Source organism: Magnolia sinica, chromosome 15, assembly GCF_029962835.1.
Source record: "Magnolia sinica isolate HGM2019 chromosome 15, MsV1, whole genome shotgun sequence".
Lineage (NCBI taxonomy): Eukaryota > Viridiplantae > Streptophyta > Magnoliopsida > Magnoliales > Magnoliaceae > Magnolia > Magnolia sinica.
The window spans coordinates 32,974,517-32,993,043 of record NC_080587.1 but is presented as its reverse complement, the minus strand read 5'-3'; the positions used below and the strand labels follow the sequence as shown (position 1 = coordinate 32,993,043).

The following is an 18,527-nucleotide window of genomic DNA, read 5'->3' as shown; positions in this document are numbered from 1 at the left end:
TCGAGCTGTGTGGGCCCCACCGTGATGCGTGTCGACCATCAGCACCGTGCATTTGATGGGTACCCTCTAAATTATGGGATATCCGAAAAATCAGTCGTATATGTTAGTCAGGTGGGCCATACCATCTAAAATCATGTGAAACACCGTTAAAACATATAAAATCACTTGGTGGGGCCCACCTGAGTTTTGAATGCTGCTGAAACTTGGTCTGAACCCTCATGCAAGTGGGACACACATAATGGATGGGCTGGATTTGCAAACCACATCTCGATGGGCCCAAAAAACGTATTATGAATGTTTTAATGGTGCACGGCCCCTCCCCACTTCTGTATGTGGTGTGGCCCACACAAGTCACGGATTGACTTGATTTTTGAGGCCTAGGCCCACGATGGAATGGTGCATCTGACTGATGGGTTAGATGTTCAAAACGCATCACGGTGGGGCCCACACAGCTCGACCTCATGGGACAGACTCGTGAGGTCGAGCGCATAGTACCTTTTCCCATATATATATATATATATATATATATAACAACAACAACAATATATGGTCCAGCAAGCAAATGATACCACCATGTAGATAACAAGCATCAGCTCATGCTCCCAAGTGAGGGACATAATCAAATCCAGAATGATTCCCAAAAATCGTTATCCTCTTCCAATCTCCAAGGCCATCTCACATCACAACTTAGAAAATGCATACAAAATATACTCTAATAATACAAACTCCAGATCAAAGGAATAAGTCTTGAAACTCGTTTTGTGTGGGGCTATATATTGTATCATATTTTCCGATCTGATAATTGTATTAAAGATTCTTCACTAGAAATATAATTATTTAGTTTATTAAAAGCTGAGTCTGGTTTTCAGGTTTTGGAACACCTTGCTCCCACCATCCAAGGGGCGGAGAATGTTGCCATGCATTTCAAAATGGGCTTCTGAAAATCCACAGGTGTTTGAAATGCTTATAAATTTCAAATGCCTTAATCACATTTCTTTGAATTGTGATTATGCATGTAAGCATGCAATGAATCATATTGACCATTGCGATCAATGGGATTCCCCAACTTTGAAATCTTGACCCATTGTCAACCAGCTTTCAAGAATGAAATAAAATGGAAACCAGCGGGGAAAAAACCACCTGTAACCATGCAAACCAGAACGGCGCTACTTGTACAGACTGAGAACAGCAAGTAACCAGTAGATGGTATCCTCAAGTGAGCATTATTGTGTAATTTATCTCGTGGATTTTCCTCCAAGGATAAGAAAGAGGTAAAGGGAATGGCTTTTAACCACAATTTGTAAACAAGCCAAAACTTCTTAGGCGTTTGAATCCCTAGGGTATTATACATCAAAATAAAAAAATAATAATAAAAAATAAAACCTTAGAAAAATAAATAAATAAATAAAAACAATCTGAAAGATTATTGCTCAACTAAAACTTTACATCCAAATTCATCACTTCATATGAATAAGATGACCGGAATCATGGAATCCAAAAAAAAAAAAAAAAAAAGGTTTTTGTCTTTACATTCCAAATATGAGACTTTGTTCAATACTGAACTGGAATAGAATACACAAACATGCACAAGATCTCAATAAATTCACCTGCATTGGGGTAGTAGTAGTAGTAGATTTTGTTGACAACCCATATACTACAGCAAGCCCGTGTTTCCAAATGGATTATTCTGAAGGTGGGGAGGATGGTTCAAGGCGAAGGACCCAAAGCCCGCATCACCAAAGGGGTTTGACGGCCCCATGGTCATCGAGTGTTGCTGCTGCTGAGGGTGGTTGTTTGGCTGAAAAAAGGGATTTGATGGCATCATCATAGACATCTGCTGTTGCTGTGCCATTGCAGCCAGCTGAACTGATCGAGGGGCCGCTACGCTGTTCGACGCAGCAAATGGATCCTGCATCTCAAATGGATTTGGAGGGGCAACTCCATACGCTGGCTGACTTTGTCTGTATGCTGCTTCATCATATAAGCTATCAAGAGTGAGACTGTCCATACCGCCAGCCTGAAAAATATACATATATAATTACCACTTGATGCCAGTAGAAATTTTGGCATGAATATATCAGGAAACGCATAAAGAAACAAAAAATACATGAAGGGAGTTATGCATATGTTGCAGTCTTCTTGGTGTCCAACACAATCCATGCGGGCCTCTCTATCTCTGAACGAAATGCAAAATATTGCGAGAGCTAATAAAATTCCAAGTTAGATTAAAGATACACTATTGGTTACACTCATTTGGTTTTGATAAACAAAAATAATGAGATCCTACTACCTATATATGATTGGAGAATAGGCATCCAAATGCGAAATTGGAAAATAAAATTTGAGTCAAGAAATAAAATAAGTCCAATCATCATCTTGAAACATCGATTCAAATGGTCCAACAATGAAATTACCTATAATTCCAAGGTTGCCCTGGTGATGCTAGGTTCTAACAAAATGGCTAAAGAGCTAGGATCATTGGCATGATTCTTTTTACCATGGCTTGCTGTCCAGGTTGATGATTGGCCACGAGCACATCTCACTTAAAAGCTTTTGGCGCATTGCTAACATCCTCAAGACGGTACTCTGATGTTAGCAACATACCAAAAATTTTACAGTGATTTTTTTTTTTTTTTTTTTCTGATATTTATTATATATTGAACAAAGAAAACAAAACAAAACAGAGTGGAGTTTTTCCATCAAAGCACACTGTAGCACTTCTATGTGGCAGCTTCCAAGGCCTGAATGGATGTATTGTGCCTAGAAGAAGTTAAATTCATCAATCAATTCATCTATTGCAACTCGTCTTGGGGATTTGGAGAGAGACTTTGGCTATGATATGAAAAGAATCATCCTAGCCTCTACTAAAGAGTTCATGCAAGTTTGGATCAGGGTCATCCAGGGAAAGAAAAGCAGTGATTTGGCGACTCTCTCTGTTTGTTGTTATCTGGATTTGTGGGGAAGCAACAGAACAATAGAACCTTCAACAATAAGTCAGCTTCGCTGGAGGTGGAATTTATGAAAGTCAAAGGCAGGTATTATTTTGGGCCTTGGAGATTCCCCTATTCTAAGTGTTACAGAAAGGAGGAGCTTTTAGATGCTCAGGGCATTTTCTTGTGAATGCCATCTTTTGGGTAGTGGGATGATCCCTCAGCATCTCCACCCTTTTTTCTTGTAATTTTGGTTTTGCATTTAATAAAATTTTTCCCTTCAAAAAGAAATGTTTTCCATGGAAAATAGGTTTATCTTCTGCCTCAAGTTTCTCAATAGAGTTTTGATGGGTGTGTTACTACCAACAATGGGAGCTGTAATGGCCTTTACCAACAGCACCACTTCTAATAAGAGATGGTCTTCAAGATAAAAATAAAAACTAAAAATAAGTAAACCTCACTACCACCATCTACCAATGCGCAGCAGAAGGCAAGGTTTCCAATATCAGTTTTGAGAGGTAGATCAGCATAACACAAGCCCAAACAGATACAATATGTGCCACACCTGGCCATACTGGACTGCTATCAGCCATAACAGCTGATTTTTATTTATTTATTTTGCTGAAATTTTGAAAACGAAAAACAAAACGGAAAGTGGAAAATACAAGAACCTTATCTTCTTCTTTTTTAACGTTTATTCAATGGTGTATCAGGCCATTCTTTGGCTTACACTAGGGGTCAACATTGAGCCTCTATATTTTATCAGGCATTTACAGGATGTGATCATGTGGGGTATGTTGTTCCTAGATGACATAGTTTTGATAGACATAAAGCTAGAGCTATGGAGGGATGCTCTATAATCTAACATTTTAAAACCATTCGGAGTAAAACAGGTTTATAGAATGCAATTTTAGTAACAATGGGAGTGGAATAAGAATCAGTTAAGATTGCTAACCAAGGACCCCAAATTGCCATTTTCAATATCAGCAATCAATAATTATGAGTCGGGAGGATAAGAGATTGAGTAGGATGTTGCTCATAAAATTGGAGATGGGAGGATGAAGTGACGATGTGTCTCTGGAGTTCTTTGTGATCACAACATACCCACCAAACTGAAAGGGAGATTTTATAGGATACCCATAAGATCCGCCATGCTTTATGGGATTGGAAGTTGAGCAGTCAAGTAACAACATGTGCGAGAATGTTGAGATGAAGTGGCAGGATGAGGAAGGATAGAATTAGAAATGAGCACATCGAGCATCATGGGAATCACCAAAAATTATCTGGAATAAAATATCCATGTTATATTACAACCACAAATATCATGAATGTAATGTAATGAACCATATATTATTATAATAATTATATGCATGTAATCAAAACTTGAGATCCAAGAAGGGGGGGCAAAAAAAAAAAAACTATAGCTACCTATACAGAGTCCCCCAAAAAAAAAAAAAAAAAAAAAAAAAAAAAAAAAAAAAAAAACTGATACAGGACAATTAAACACTTGCTCTAAAAGCTCGAACTGTTAGATCACGGCGAATTAATCCTTTTATCTCATAGCCTAGGCCCCACATCTCATGGGTTAAGACCTCGGCCGAACCCCCCTCGTGGGCCCCAAATCACATAGGTACTGCCTCACACGAGCCACCCACCCCGAGTGTGTCCCCACATCCCACAGGCTACCCCACTCGAGCCCGGTGTGAAATGCCCCTGCCTTAATCACTCCCAGTGAGGAATCTCAAATACGAGACCTCCCTCGTGGGCCCTGCCCACCCTGAGTGTGCCCCTGCATCCCACAAGCAACCCCACTCGAGCCCGGTGTGAAAATGCCCCTACATTAATCACCCCTGGTGAGAAGTCTCGAACACAAGACCTCCCGCTCTGATACCAATTTAATGCTGGACAATTAACTACTTGCTCTAAAAGCTCAAATTATTAGAGCATGGAGAATTAATCCCTTTATCTCATAGCCCAGGCCCTACATCTCATGGGTTAGGACCTTGGCCGAACCCCCCTCGTTGGCCCCAAATCAAATGAGTACTGCCTCACACGAGTCACCCACCCCAAGTGTGTCCCCGCATCCCACAAGCTACCCTACTCAAGCCCGGTGTGAAATACCCATGCATTAATCACCCTCGTGAGGAGTCTCGAACACGAGACCTCCCTCGTGGGCCCCGCCCACCCCGAGTGTGCCCCTGCATCCCACAAGCAACCCCACTCGAGCCCGGTGTGAAAATGCCCTTGCATTAAAAACAGTCTACTCCACTTTAATTCATCGAATCCTGCCCAAACCTTATGTTCTTAGTCTCTAAAATAGGCATAGATCTAGTCAAAATGGGTTTACAAGCATCCTCTAAGATTGAAATGAAGGAGAAAAGCAAGAGGAAAAAAATAAAAAACAAAAACAAAAACACAAGAAAGGGCCTTTATATGCATCAGCTTGTAACCAATACGGGTTGGGCATCTTGATACCGATAGGGATGCGAATGGGTCTGGTTAACCTGCTAGGTCATTGGACCTGACACAACAACTAGTGGGCCCGGATCCAACATTTAGAACCATAAGGAGAGTCTAGGTCCAAAAGTTCAACCCAAATTACTAGATTGGTCAGGTGGGGTCCTCTTAAAATCAACTTAGGGCCTGTTTGTTAAATCTGAAGTCTGAAGCCTGAATATGAAATCTGAATTTGAAGTTTGAATCAGAAGTTTGAAAACCTGTTTGGTAATTGTCTAAAAGATGTGCCAAAGTCTGAACATTAAGTACGAAATCTGAATGATGGAGACATCAGAGGACCTACTCGGGTGTACCAGAGACAGAGACGATCACCCATATCAGCACAACTTTCTTTGCAGATGGGAGACGAGTTCTAGATGGGGCCCGCCAGGCCATTTTGAAAACCCCACATGCATTGGGCGTGCATCAGGAAGATCCCAGTTTGGGATGATTCGAGTCAATCCAACCATCAGATCTTGTCAATCAGGCCATCGAGCTGCAAGATCTTCCAGATCTGGGCTTCTTAGACTTTGATCTAGCTTCCTTTATGGGTTTTTTTTTTTTTTTTTTGGTCATTTTTAGGATTTAATTGATGGTTGAGATTGATAATAAGTGTTTTAGTTTTCTTATTTTGGATGATGGGTCATTTCACTTAAGTGGGTGGTATAATTGTAATTATTCCAAAATTTTAATTATAAAAGCACAGTGGGGTGGAGGTCCAACCCTAGTGGTGCTATTGAGAAGGGGGGGGGGAAAGAAAGAGAAGCCCCTTGTGTGAAGGAATTTTCCTCCTTATGTTTTAGGGTTTGTGAGAAACCCTCCCTTCTAATTGAATTGTAGAAGGGTAGAAGCTTATTTGGTGGTGGATTCCCCAAGGTACATTCTTCCTCTTTCTCTTCTTCAAAAGGTATTTTTCTTCTCGTCTCCTTCTTTCTCCTTCCATTACAACCTACTAAACCCATCAAAAATTCATTCCTAAATCTCTATCCATGAATACAAAACCCTAATGAAAATTAGATTATTATTTTTATATAACTTCCCCAAACCAGAATTTTGCTTACATCATTGTCTATACACGTGGTTGTTGCACTACCTACGCTAGATTGGAAGTCCCTACTTCCAAGTGGGCCACTTTTGAATTATTTTATATTTTTGTGCACCGCGTATGTGATAACCTAGGACCTTCGTGTTATAAATCTGAATTTTCAAATCTATCAAGTGATTATGTTTGATTTTACATGTTGATTGCTGAAATTAATTTGTAAATTGATCTTTCATCTTGCATCCTAGGGTAGTTTCCATCATCATACATCACTGAAACAACCCATTTGTTAACAAACACCTGAAATGTCTAAAATCTATTACTTTGACAAATTTGCTCGTCTCCTGTTTGGAGATGTGATTGAGATCCCTAATTGTGGGGGCCATCATGATGTATGTCCCTTACATCCACACCATCCATTCGTTTTGAAAACTCATTTTAGGGTATGATCCCAAAAATGAAGCAGATCCAAATCTCAAGCGGACCATGATACAAGAAATAGTGGTAATCAACCACTAGAAACTTCTCCTGAGCCACAAAAGCTTTGGATCGAGTTGATATTTGTGTGGTCTCCTCATCCAGGTCTTTGTGACCTTATCAACAGGTTGGATGGCAAATAAACATTCTGGTGGCCCCCTTAAAGTTTTTAATGGTGGAGATTCAATCACGACTGAAACAATGGGAATTGGGCGCCTATCGTTGATCCAGGTCTGTGTGACAAAATCAACAGGTTGGATGGTAAATAAACATTACAGTGGGTCGTAGGAAGTTATAATGGTGAGTGTTCAATATCCATTGTTTTCTTATGGTGTAGTCCGCTTGAGATTCAGACATGCCTCTTTTTTTGTCTCATGCACTAAAATGATCTCGCAAAATGGATGGTCGGTTTTCATAACATATACGTCATGGTGGGGCCAACATAACTTGGTAACATTAAGTCCGTGGTGTGTGGCACACCATGCAATCCGCTTCCACTACTAGCAGCGTCCGGATTTCCTATTAAAGCCTTTTCGAAAAACTTCCTACGCTGGGATGCTTAGTGGGGCCCATTGTGATGTTCGTGGGAAATCCACCTCGTCCATTCGTTTTGCAAGATCATTTTAGGACAACAAACCAAAAATGAGGCGGATCCAAAACTCAAGTGGGCCACACTACAGGAAACAGTCGGAATTAGGCGCCCACTGTTGAAAACTTCTTAGGCCACGAAAGGCTCTAAACAAGCTAATATTTGTCTTTCCCCTTCATCTAGGTCCGTGTGACCTTATGAAGAGATTATATGGCAAATATACCACACAGTGGACCCTAGGAAGGTTTCAACGGTAGTCTTTCAATTCCCACTGCTTTCTGTTGTGTGGTCCACTTGAGCTTTGGATGTGCCTCATTTTTTGGGTTCATGCTCTAAAATGATCTGGAAAAGTTGATAGATGGTGTGGATCTAACACAAATCATGGGAGGCTCACATAAGTATTGAAAACTTCTTGGGGCCATGGAAGGCTCTAAACAAGTTAATATTTGTCTTTCCCCTTCATCTAGGTCCAAGTGACCTTATGAAGAGATTATATGGCAAATAAACCTCACAGTGGATAATAGGAAGGTTTCAACAATAGTCGTTCAATTCCCGATGTTTTCTATTGTGTGGTCCACTTGAGCTTTGGATGTGTCTCATTTTTTGGGCTCATGCTCTAGAATGATTTGGAAAAGTTGATAGACGATGTGGATCTAACACAAATCGTGGGGGCTCACATAAGTGTTAGTGCACTGATTTGTGCACCTTGTTTGTCAATCACGTGAGTCCATGTGTCGTGTAATTGGTTAAGCACTTAGAAGCTGAAAACCGAAGACACAAGAGAACGTGAAAGATCAAGGAGCAAAGAACAGGTAAATGAGGTGGCTTGGCGACCCTAACCTTGACCCAAAACATCCCTTGAACATCTAGATGATCCTAATCCTATAGGTAAACATTGTTAATCATCCCTTAGCCTTAGAAGCTTTATTGGAACGTAATAAATAAGACTAGAACAGGTGTGAAGATGCCGTGAAATTGTATGCCCAAAACAACAGTTTTCGAGTGGTCCTCGATCCAATCGACAAGCTTTCGATAGGACTCGATGGAATCGAAAGATCACTCAATCTGATTGAAGAATGAGTCCAACAACCATCAGATAAAATCCTGAATTTTCTCGATTGGATCGATGGAGGATTCAATCCTATCATTCAGTCCTATTGAAATGGTTGTTTTATAACCATTGCAAAACAATTTCTTATAAAAAGGGCATTCAATTTTAGGGCAAAAGAATGAACTTTTGGTGCAATAGGAGCTTACGAGATTCCTCACTCATATCCCACATTCTGGGAAGTTGGTAGAATTTTTCAATGAAACTTATGGGATGTTAAAAAGACATTATTATACACTTAAAACTCAAAAGATTAGAAATAATAATAATAATAAATGTTTTCTTTGTATAGGGACATAAATTATGCATTGTTTGACAAAAGTGATGCAATAATATTCAAAATTAGGAGGTATATAACTTATAGCTCACACAAGGCATGTAAGAAGGTAAAAAATTGGAGGCCGAAATTGAAAATCGGATTTTCCCCAATTTCCCCCATTTTCCCCAAATTCAAAAATCGGAGGCCAAAATCTATGATCGAGCATCCATAACATGCAAAATCATGAATTACAAACTTATTCCATTGATTCCGGGTAATTTAAACAAGAAAAAATTGTTCAAATTCAAAAAAAAAAAAATAAATAAATAAATAAAATAAGTGAAACAATTTCATTCCAACGCCGCACACTCTCCGATCTCGATTTCCATACCCAAATCCCATTCTCTCCGAACAATCGACAAATAGTGATCAAAATCATCTTCTAAAAGTAAGCGGAAAAAAAAAAGGGGGGGATTTTAGAGCAGTTTATAATTGCAATATTTTCAAAATATCAAATGTATTGATATATTGTCAGTATGTTGCAATATTTTGGGAAATATCGCATGGTGCAGGAAAGAAAGTGAACTTAAGCTCGGCTTCATATCGCCCACATGTGATATTGATAGTATCAGCCGATACTAACAATACTACAATCACTAGGTCCAGGAAAACCCATATCCATCCCATTAAATTAATGAGTGGTTAGCTTTTACTTGGACTTGACTCAGACATGACCTGAATTATAATGGGTTAGGTCTAGGTCCAAAATTCTAACCCAATTCTTAAATGGGTTTGGTTTATGCCCACTTCAACCTAACCTAACCAATGTTGTCAAATGGCATAAGCGATCCCACGAGACACAAGGAGACTGCTCATATGCAATTGCACAGCGCCCAAAACTTCTTTTTAAAAATAAAAAATAAAAAATAAAAAATAAAAAATAAAAAACTGAAAAATATTAAAACTCAAGAAAAAAAAAAAATCAAAATACTACAAGTGAAGATATGTTTTGATAGTTTTATTACCAAATTCAATAAATATTGTCATATTTATTACATTTGTTATACTATCAGACCATAGCAAGTCAACTACAAATAATCAAATGAATGCATATTTATGGGAGTAAAAAGAGCAAGAGAGTAATAGAGTAAGGAAAGTGGGGGTGGGAATGCCTATTTATAGGCAAAAGGGGGAGAAAATAAAGCAAAAGAAAAGAAGTCCTAACCATTGGGACATTATGCCATCCATACTGAGTATGTGATGGCATAACCGCATAATGACGGCTTATGCTGTCGCATACATCTCTGTGTGACACATAAAGCCCAACAATCCAAAAACCACATATGCCACTATGGCAATCTGGTCCATGCTCTCCAAATGGCATATGTGATCGCGTACTCACTTATGCAACACATATGACAACATTGGACCCAATCCAACCCATTTACAACCCTAGGTACCAGTACACCCCGTATCAACTAGATGGCCATCAATTTTCTTGATCAACAGTTTCACGCCTATTTCTAAGATCAACATTGTCCGATATGGACATGATATCCTTGTATCAGTTGATACGATATCAATCATATGAAACCATGGTTTAAAGGACATGGTCAACCCCCACAAAACCCTTAGATTCCAATTAGAGCCCCCTCCATACGTCATCTTCACTCCATGGAAGAGCTCGACATGTGCAATAGTGCATCCATAGAAAAAACCAATCATTGACTCATGACATTTCTGGGTTGTGACACCAATCATGCTTCGTGAAAGTGGGATGAAGGAGAAGATTTCCTAGGTTTCCATGTGTTAGAGAGAGAGAGAGAGAGAGAGAGAGAGAGAGAGAGAGAGTCAAATTGTTGGATGAAGAGAAGAATAAAGAGAAGCTTCTGAAAAGATGGAAGAGAGGTGTTGTGGACCATGAAAATTAGTTTACAAAGTAACAGCTCATAAAACTTTTGGGCACTTTTCCATGGAACTCTGCTACTTTTTCTTGGAATTCGCCTACTTCAAATGGTCAATATGTTTTCCACTAGTAACCAGTTTTCCATAAAATAGTTAACAGGTTCCCAAACAGGGGATTTAGCTCCTTTGTTTCATCTTTAAAAAGATATAAACAGCAGTAGCATTCCAATGAATTAGGAGGGAACTACTATCAGTATCGATAAATCATGCAAAGTGGTTTTATAATTATGAGAATCATCACCCTAAACAACAAATTCACAAGTAAATTTGTGACCGTAGTAGGACATTAAATTAGAGAAGGGGAAAAAATCCATTAAACATATGGGAACTACTGCCAATATTTGGAAGAGAAACTTCAAATTTCTAATAGCAGAATATTTTGTCAGAAAATTTCTGCAAAAAAACCGCCTTACAAAGCCAATATTCCTTACAATAAAAAATAAAAAAAAAAAGCTAAAAAAAGTTTTGTGATCAACAAAGAGTAACTTCACCTCAGGCCTTCTACTTGATACTCCCTTCTTTTTCCTGGAAAGAGGTGACACCCGTGAAGCATGTAACTCAACAAGAACCCCAATTAACCCTATTACTTGCCCGAGTTTCTGATAAAAAAATGAAAATTATATGAAAACTAAATTCCCTTAAAAAGAAGACGACTGATTACTAAACAGAAACTTAGCAAAAGAAACTACTCCCCTTAGATTAGTTGACTAACTCATAAGCCAAATATTCCCTTTCCGATGTCATCACTAAGCGTTAGACAATTTTCCCTTTTTCCAGAGATGTAGCTCTGAAAACTACCCCATCAATCTGCCTCGTCAAATAGAATTTGCCACATTAAATGGACCATTGCATCGACATCATTGCTCCAAAATCTCATAAGAACCAGTACCAGTGATAGAACTTGCTCGGACACAAACTTAATGAAGACTGGACATTTAGAGAACAACTTCAACCAATTTGATGTAGACCCAACTGAAAATACAGGGGTCTGTTTGGACTGCAGCAAAATTGCAAAGGATTTAACAGGAGAGCGAAGTTGTCGAAAGGGGTCTTTCATAGTGCAAACGGAAGGGTCCTTTGGTTGGAAAATGGATTTTATTTATTTATTTATTATTGCTAATCCCCTTCTCAATAGAAGTTTCTATTCTCAAAATAATAATAATAATAATAATAATAATAATAATAATGAGGATTTGGAGAGGGAGTTGCCTGGCTAAGCGGAATTGCGAAATTTTCACCAAAAACACAGGGGTCTATTCTCAAAAAATAAGTACAGAAGTCATTATTTCCTGATTTTAAAAATCATGAAATCCCTCCTCTCTCATGGCTAACCCCAGAGAGAAACCATGACACTTCGAAAGTGTGTGGTTTATACACGTACACGGTGCACCTCTCATGGCTAACCCCAAGGAAATCCTTGACATTTTGAAAGTGTGGTGGTTTATACACATACCACATGCACTTAAAAATTGTACCAACTGGAAATTAAATCTTCTAAATTGAGGGCTCCAATTACGAAGTCAACATCGTAATTCCTAACTTAAATATTGAGAGGAGAAAACAAAGAAACAGCACCCAATATAAAATTGCCACAAGGAACAAAACAACAGGAAAAAACTACACTGGAAGGCAGGCTCATAGCCCTGGCAAAAAAATATACATATATTAACTAAAACAACCCAAAAAGGCCATGCCCATGAAATCAGATGCTGTGCCTGTCAACCACAAGGAGACCACTGCCCACAGCACCCTGCTTGGCTAACTGATTACTTTCTTAGTTAGCCTCTCAGGGAATCCTAGAGAAAAAGAACCCACGCTAAGAGCACAAATACAGGACCTCTAGGATATCAGAAATTCACCATGGTGTATTCCCACACCCATGAAATAGTATTCTTTGAACAAAGTAGGGCAATGGTCTATATCGTTCAGACCAACAACTGACCTCTCAAAGTGAGATACAACACAGACTGACCAACAACAGTGATTGGAGATCAATGGTTAGTTCTAGTGATAACACGAGATTCATGGTTGGATCTAGTGAAAATGGATCATTAGTGGTTGAAAGTTGAAAATATTGGCAATGGATGATCAATGAAAGCAACTCATTTAGTGTATGGTCAATGACCGAAGTTAATACTAACAAATAACTGTCGGATCTAACAACAATAGACAGTCAATGACTCAACATTCTCATCTAGTGATAATGGATGATCAATAGTCAAACCTAACAATAATAGATAACCAACAGTCAAAACTAGCAACCATTTTAAACAAGCCAATCTTTTTGGTGGGGTCCACCCGCATGGGACAACATATGCCAAGTAGTTTGTGTAGATACTGTTGAAGCATTTTTCTATTAGGATAAGCCAGGATTTTCTAATTTCAAAGAAAATGTCCATCCCCATGGCTCTCTCAACAAAAATTTTAAGTCTCCATCATCATCATTATCTAAGCATTATCCCAACTAATTAAGATAGGCTGCACAAATCTTGTTAAACCATATGTCATCAATTCTTTCTTAGTACCTGAGCCAACGTCCTTTAGGGCCTTCACTATGCCTTTTTAGAGCCTTCCACTTAAACCAACTCACTCCTCAGCTGCATAGTTCTTGGTCTCAGTTGCACATGACCAGACCATCTAAGTTTATTGTCCCTCATCTTATTAACTATTGGCAGTGTATGAAATATCGGTATTACATTACGTATCGCGCCCTTGGGATACAAATACGTAACAGTTATGGCATGGGATATATTGTCTGCATCGGGTAATTTATTACACTTTTTGGGAAACATTGGGAAATTAGTTGAATTTTTGAATGAAATTCAAGGACTGTTAAAAAATACCTTAATACAGACTTTAAATCATAACATCTCAACAAAAAAAATTCAAAATTAAAAGTGCACATAATAGGTTTCCTTTGTATATGATCCTAAGCGACTTGTCTGACTGAACTAATGCAACTATATTCAAATTGAATTCATAACATATTTTACCTACAAAAGAACATTCTATTAACAAAGGTAAGATACTACATCCAAAATACATGTCGGAAAAAAAAAATAAAAAAAATTTAATAACTTATTTTTTTTAATAAAAAATATTTTTTATTCTGAAAATTAACAAAAACACATTAAATCTGCAGATCAGCCCTCATACATGTTTGGTATCATGTTTGGAGTGCAACATTGCAAGCAATTTGGGAGTAATTGGGGAAATTTTGAATTTTTCCCAATTTTCCCATATTGGGCCACCAACACTCGGATATCGAAACTAGAATGTATGTGATGATCATTTCATCAAACACTCCTAAATACTTCGAAATTAGTCTCATTTGACAACTGCTTGAAGGGAAATTTCAAAAATATATATATATTATTAATATTTTTATTAATTTTAATTAAAAATAATTTTTATTTTCCAAATTTTGAAAGAAAAAAAAAAAAGGTTAAAAAAAATCCATAGATCAGGCCTCAGACATGCTTGATTTCATGTTTGGAGTGTGATATTGCAATCAATTTGGGAGAAATTTGGGAAATTTCCAAATTTCCCCGATTTCTCCAAATTGGGCCACCAACACTCAAATATTGAAATTAGAGTGTAGGTGATGATCATTTCATTAAATGCTCCTAAATACTTCGATATTAGTCTCATTTGACAGCTGGTTGAAGGAAAATTTTGAAAAAAAATTACTATTTTAATAATTATTTATTAATTTTTATTTTTCGAAATTTGAAAAAAAAAAAAAAAGGTCAACAAATCAGTAGATCAGGCCTCATGCATGCTTGATTTCATGTATGGAGTGCAACATTGCAAGCAATTTGGGGGAAATTGGGGAAATTTTAATTTTTCCCCAATTTTCCCCAAATTGGGCCACCTACACTCAAATCTTGAAATCGAAAGTTGAATCCTTGATTTTCCATGCAAAACATGAAGAATGAAGGATTTATTATGATTTCACACTCATTTTATATGATTTAAACCAAACAAAATATAAATGATTAAAATGAAAAATTACTCACTAAATGAGAAACAGCCCCACATGCAAGAAAATCTCGATTCTGATTTCGAATATGGATTCTCTCCCAAATCCAAGCAAAGGATGGACCGAAATCCACCCACTAAGAGGTTAGAAGAGAGAAATATAAAGAAAATGGGGGGAAAACAGTTTTGGGGGTCTTTTGGGAAGGGCAATGTGCATTTACTGTGAGGTATCGATGGTATATGTTGATATTCACAGATATCATCGATACATTGTAAAAAAGGTTTATAAAAAAACACTGATATTGCACAATATCACCGATACTTTACGATATCTTGCAATATTATCGCCGATATTCAGGAAACTGTGCCTTTTTTTGTTATTACCCACCAATTTCGTATCATCGACCTCGCTGATATTGGGAACACTGCCTATTGGTGCTACTCCTAATTTCCCCTAGAATGCATTCATTTCTAATTCTATGCTTCCCTATCTTGCTACTTATCCATCTCGACATCCTCTTTTCAGCTACAGCATCTTAACGTTCAGCTTGGCCCCCCATTACAGGGAAAGAATTCCTACATTACAGCACAGATCCCATGTACCAGTAACAATAATATCACTGCATATGTGAACTGAAAGGGAGAAACTGTTAAACGACATGGGAGACAGATATCCCATGTACTCAAATAACTCCATGCATGCATTAATGTGCCTTTATTCTCAATTCTTACCATTTTTTTAAATGACCTTTGACCAGAAGTCAAAGAATCTTTTTGGGAAATGGCAAAAGTACCCTCTGAATGTTTTTGCCTTCTCATTTATTGCAGGGATTAAAATTTGACATGAGAGAAGGATCATGCGGGTGTCCAGACACCATGTATCCATGCGCTACACACATGACAATATGGGATACACGCCTGACATCTAAAATGTGGGCCTAACTTAACCATGATGCAGTTATACTATCATGCTGATCGAATTATTAAGGGGCTACTAAACTAACAGTTAACAATTTCTAGCTGTCCTCTTGTGTGATGCGGCTCACCTGAGATGTAAAACAGCCTAGTTTTTTAATGAAGAGCTCAAAATTTTAGCTTATTGATAGAAAGCTCAGATCCAGCACACATGTTCCATCATAGCACGTGTGCAAATGTGGACATGCGGCTCCTGGCATGCACACCTTCTACTCTATGAAAGGTATCATATCAGTTGGAGACATGATACAAAAGGGCAGGATCAATCAGAATCTGGTAGAACCAGTTTTCGAGTTGTCGGTATCGCTACAAGTTTCGCTGGCCGGAGATAAAGATATAATATTGCTATCGCCGATAACCGGAAATGCAGGGAAAAAGGGGGAAACATGGAGAAAATGGTGGAATTTTTCAGTGAAACTTCAGGACATGCCTAAATACACATATTTACATATTTAGAAATGAAAAAAAAAAAAAAAAAAAAAAAATTGCAAAAAGAATGCATTAAATAATAAGTTTCCATTTAATGGGGGCCAAAAGGCATGCGTTGTCATAAGAAATCACTCAAATAGTAACCAAAATGAGTTTATATAATACATATGCAAACTTACAATAATTAAGATATACAAAAGTAAATGAATTCAAAAAAATACACATTTTTGGCCATATTTCATCCCCACATAGAGTAACGAGGTGGCTCGTAATCATTGTTCGGATCCCGTGACAGTTGAGAGTGGTACTGTTGCCCAACATATTGGCAGTACTGTTCCTAGGTCATCCTCTACTCGTACCAATTGAGGAACTCTCATATGTACCTCTGATAGTCATCCTACCCAAACTGTACGAGTACGCCTAGACATGGGTATTGCGTGACATACATTGACTGCATTTGCTGAGTAGGGTGCTGAGGGAACAGATCAAGTCCAACCCCAACTCCTTGATAGTATTGCTGCCAGTCATATGGGTACCCCGAATATCCTCCTGTCAAAGGGTCATGACTCAAAGAACTATCTTCCGGCTGCCTGTACCCATAGGTAGATGAGAGTGACTGAATGTCAAAACTGTCATACCTGTGATATCCCCCATGAGCATAAGGTGGGACGGAGGTAGAGTTCCCCTGATATGAAGTTATGTCCATAGATGACAAGCTGCATGTGAGAGCATCAGCCGCGGCACGTCCGGTTTTCTTCTTCGAACGATGCTCGAACGTATATGTGGGATCTGATGCTCTCACCCTGGATGGTGGACGAGATCCATGGTCCTCGTCCTGAGTGGCATGATCAAAGCTTTGCTCCTCAAAAAACTGGCCAACGGATCGTTGGCTCTGAGCCGTCGTGTACCCCCCCCCCCCAAACTAGTACCACCTATAATAGTGTCGATGCCCCCATCCCCTCCCTCATCAACGGACCAGTGTTGAGTAGGGGTTGAGTCTCATCATCATCACTCATCATGACTCGATGATGAGGAGGGGGTCGTGAAGATGCTTCATCGCCTTCATTAGAACGTGTCAAAGGAGTCTGTATCCGCTTTCTGTTGGCTTACTACCTGATCGACATCAATACCAAGAGACGCTGCTCCCTCGGCTACCTGTGGAGCGGGGCCTTACTCCGCATCATCTAAATCCGCTGATTTAACCCACTCATAAAGTAAGTCCTCATCATCTTCATCTATCTGTGCCAAGGTATCCCAAATCGGTTACGTATCGGCCATAACGACCGATACGTAACGGTAATGGTGGGACCCGTTACGCAATACGGGGTCGAAACGGCCGTTATGGAATTCTGTGGCCGTAACGGCCGTTACGGGCCATAATGGCCGTTACAGACCCGTAACGGCTGTTACGGGCCCTAAAAAAAAAACAAAAAACAAAAAACAAAAAAAAACCTTACCTTTTTTTGCTTTCTTTTCTTCTTCTTCTTCTTCTCGAGCAGCTACGGCTGCGGCTGCGCCCGACTACTTCCTGTTCTTCTTCTCCTTCTTCCTCTCTCTCTCACTCTCTCACTCTCTCTCTCTCTCAATCTCTTCTTTCCCCCTTTCCCTCTTTTTTTCTTTTCTTTCTTTCCCTCTTTTTTTCTTTTCGTTTCCCTCTCTCTCCATTTTTTTTTTTTATTTGCAGCGGCTGCCTGCTATAGGTACGTGTCACGCAAAGACGAGCGCTGACACTCCTCGAGCTCCAAGTTGTATGAACGGTTCAAAGGAGATCAAAGTTATATGGGCTCCACAGTGATGTATTTATTACATCTACACTGTTCACCTATTTTCAGAGATCATTTTAGAGCACCAGCCAAAAAATGAATTATATCCAGAGATCATCTGGACCACACCAAAAATAGCAGCAGGGATAATGATTTTCACGGTTAAATAATTTTTAGGGCGCACGGTAACGTTTATTTTCCATGCAATCAGATCAGACCCGAGTGGGCCTCACCATAATGTATATATTTTATCCATATCGTCCATCCATTTTGCCATGTCATTTTAAGTCAGGATTCAAAAAATTAGTAATATCCAAATCTCGGGTGGACCACACCATAGGAAATAGTGGTTATAGAATGCTCACCATTAAAATTTTCATAAAGTCCACTGTAATGTTTATTTTCAATCTAACCTGTTAATTGGGTCACATTGACGTGGATGAAGGGAAAACACACATGTTAGCTTGATCTAAAACTTTTTTAGCCCCCAATAAATTTTTAACGGTAAACGTT

General features: G+C 38.7%; 1 protein-coding gene across 2 annotated transcripts in view; it reads right to left on the bottom strand.

The window, feature by feature from the left end:
* Positions 1-1,401: 1,401 nt before the first annotated feature.
* Positions 1,402-18,527, bottom strand: part of LOC131228013 (putative clathrin assembly protein At2g01600) — a 75,481-nt gene continuing 58,355 nt past the window's right edge. For both annotated transcript variants that reach the window (XM_058223826.1, XM_058223828.1), the window contains exon 15: positions 1,402-2,017. In XM_058223826.1, coding sequence (XP_058079809.1) covers positions 1,655-2,017 — 363 coding nt within the window. In that variant the 3' untranslated portion in view covers positions 1,402-1,654. The remainder of the gene's footprint in view (positions 2,018-18,527) is intronic.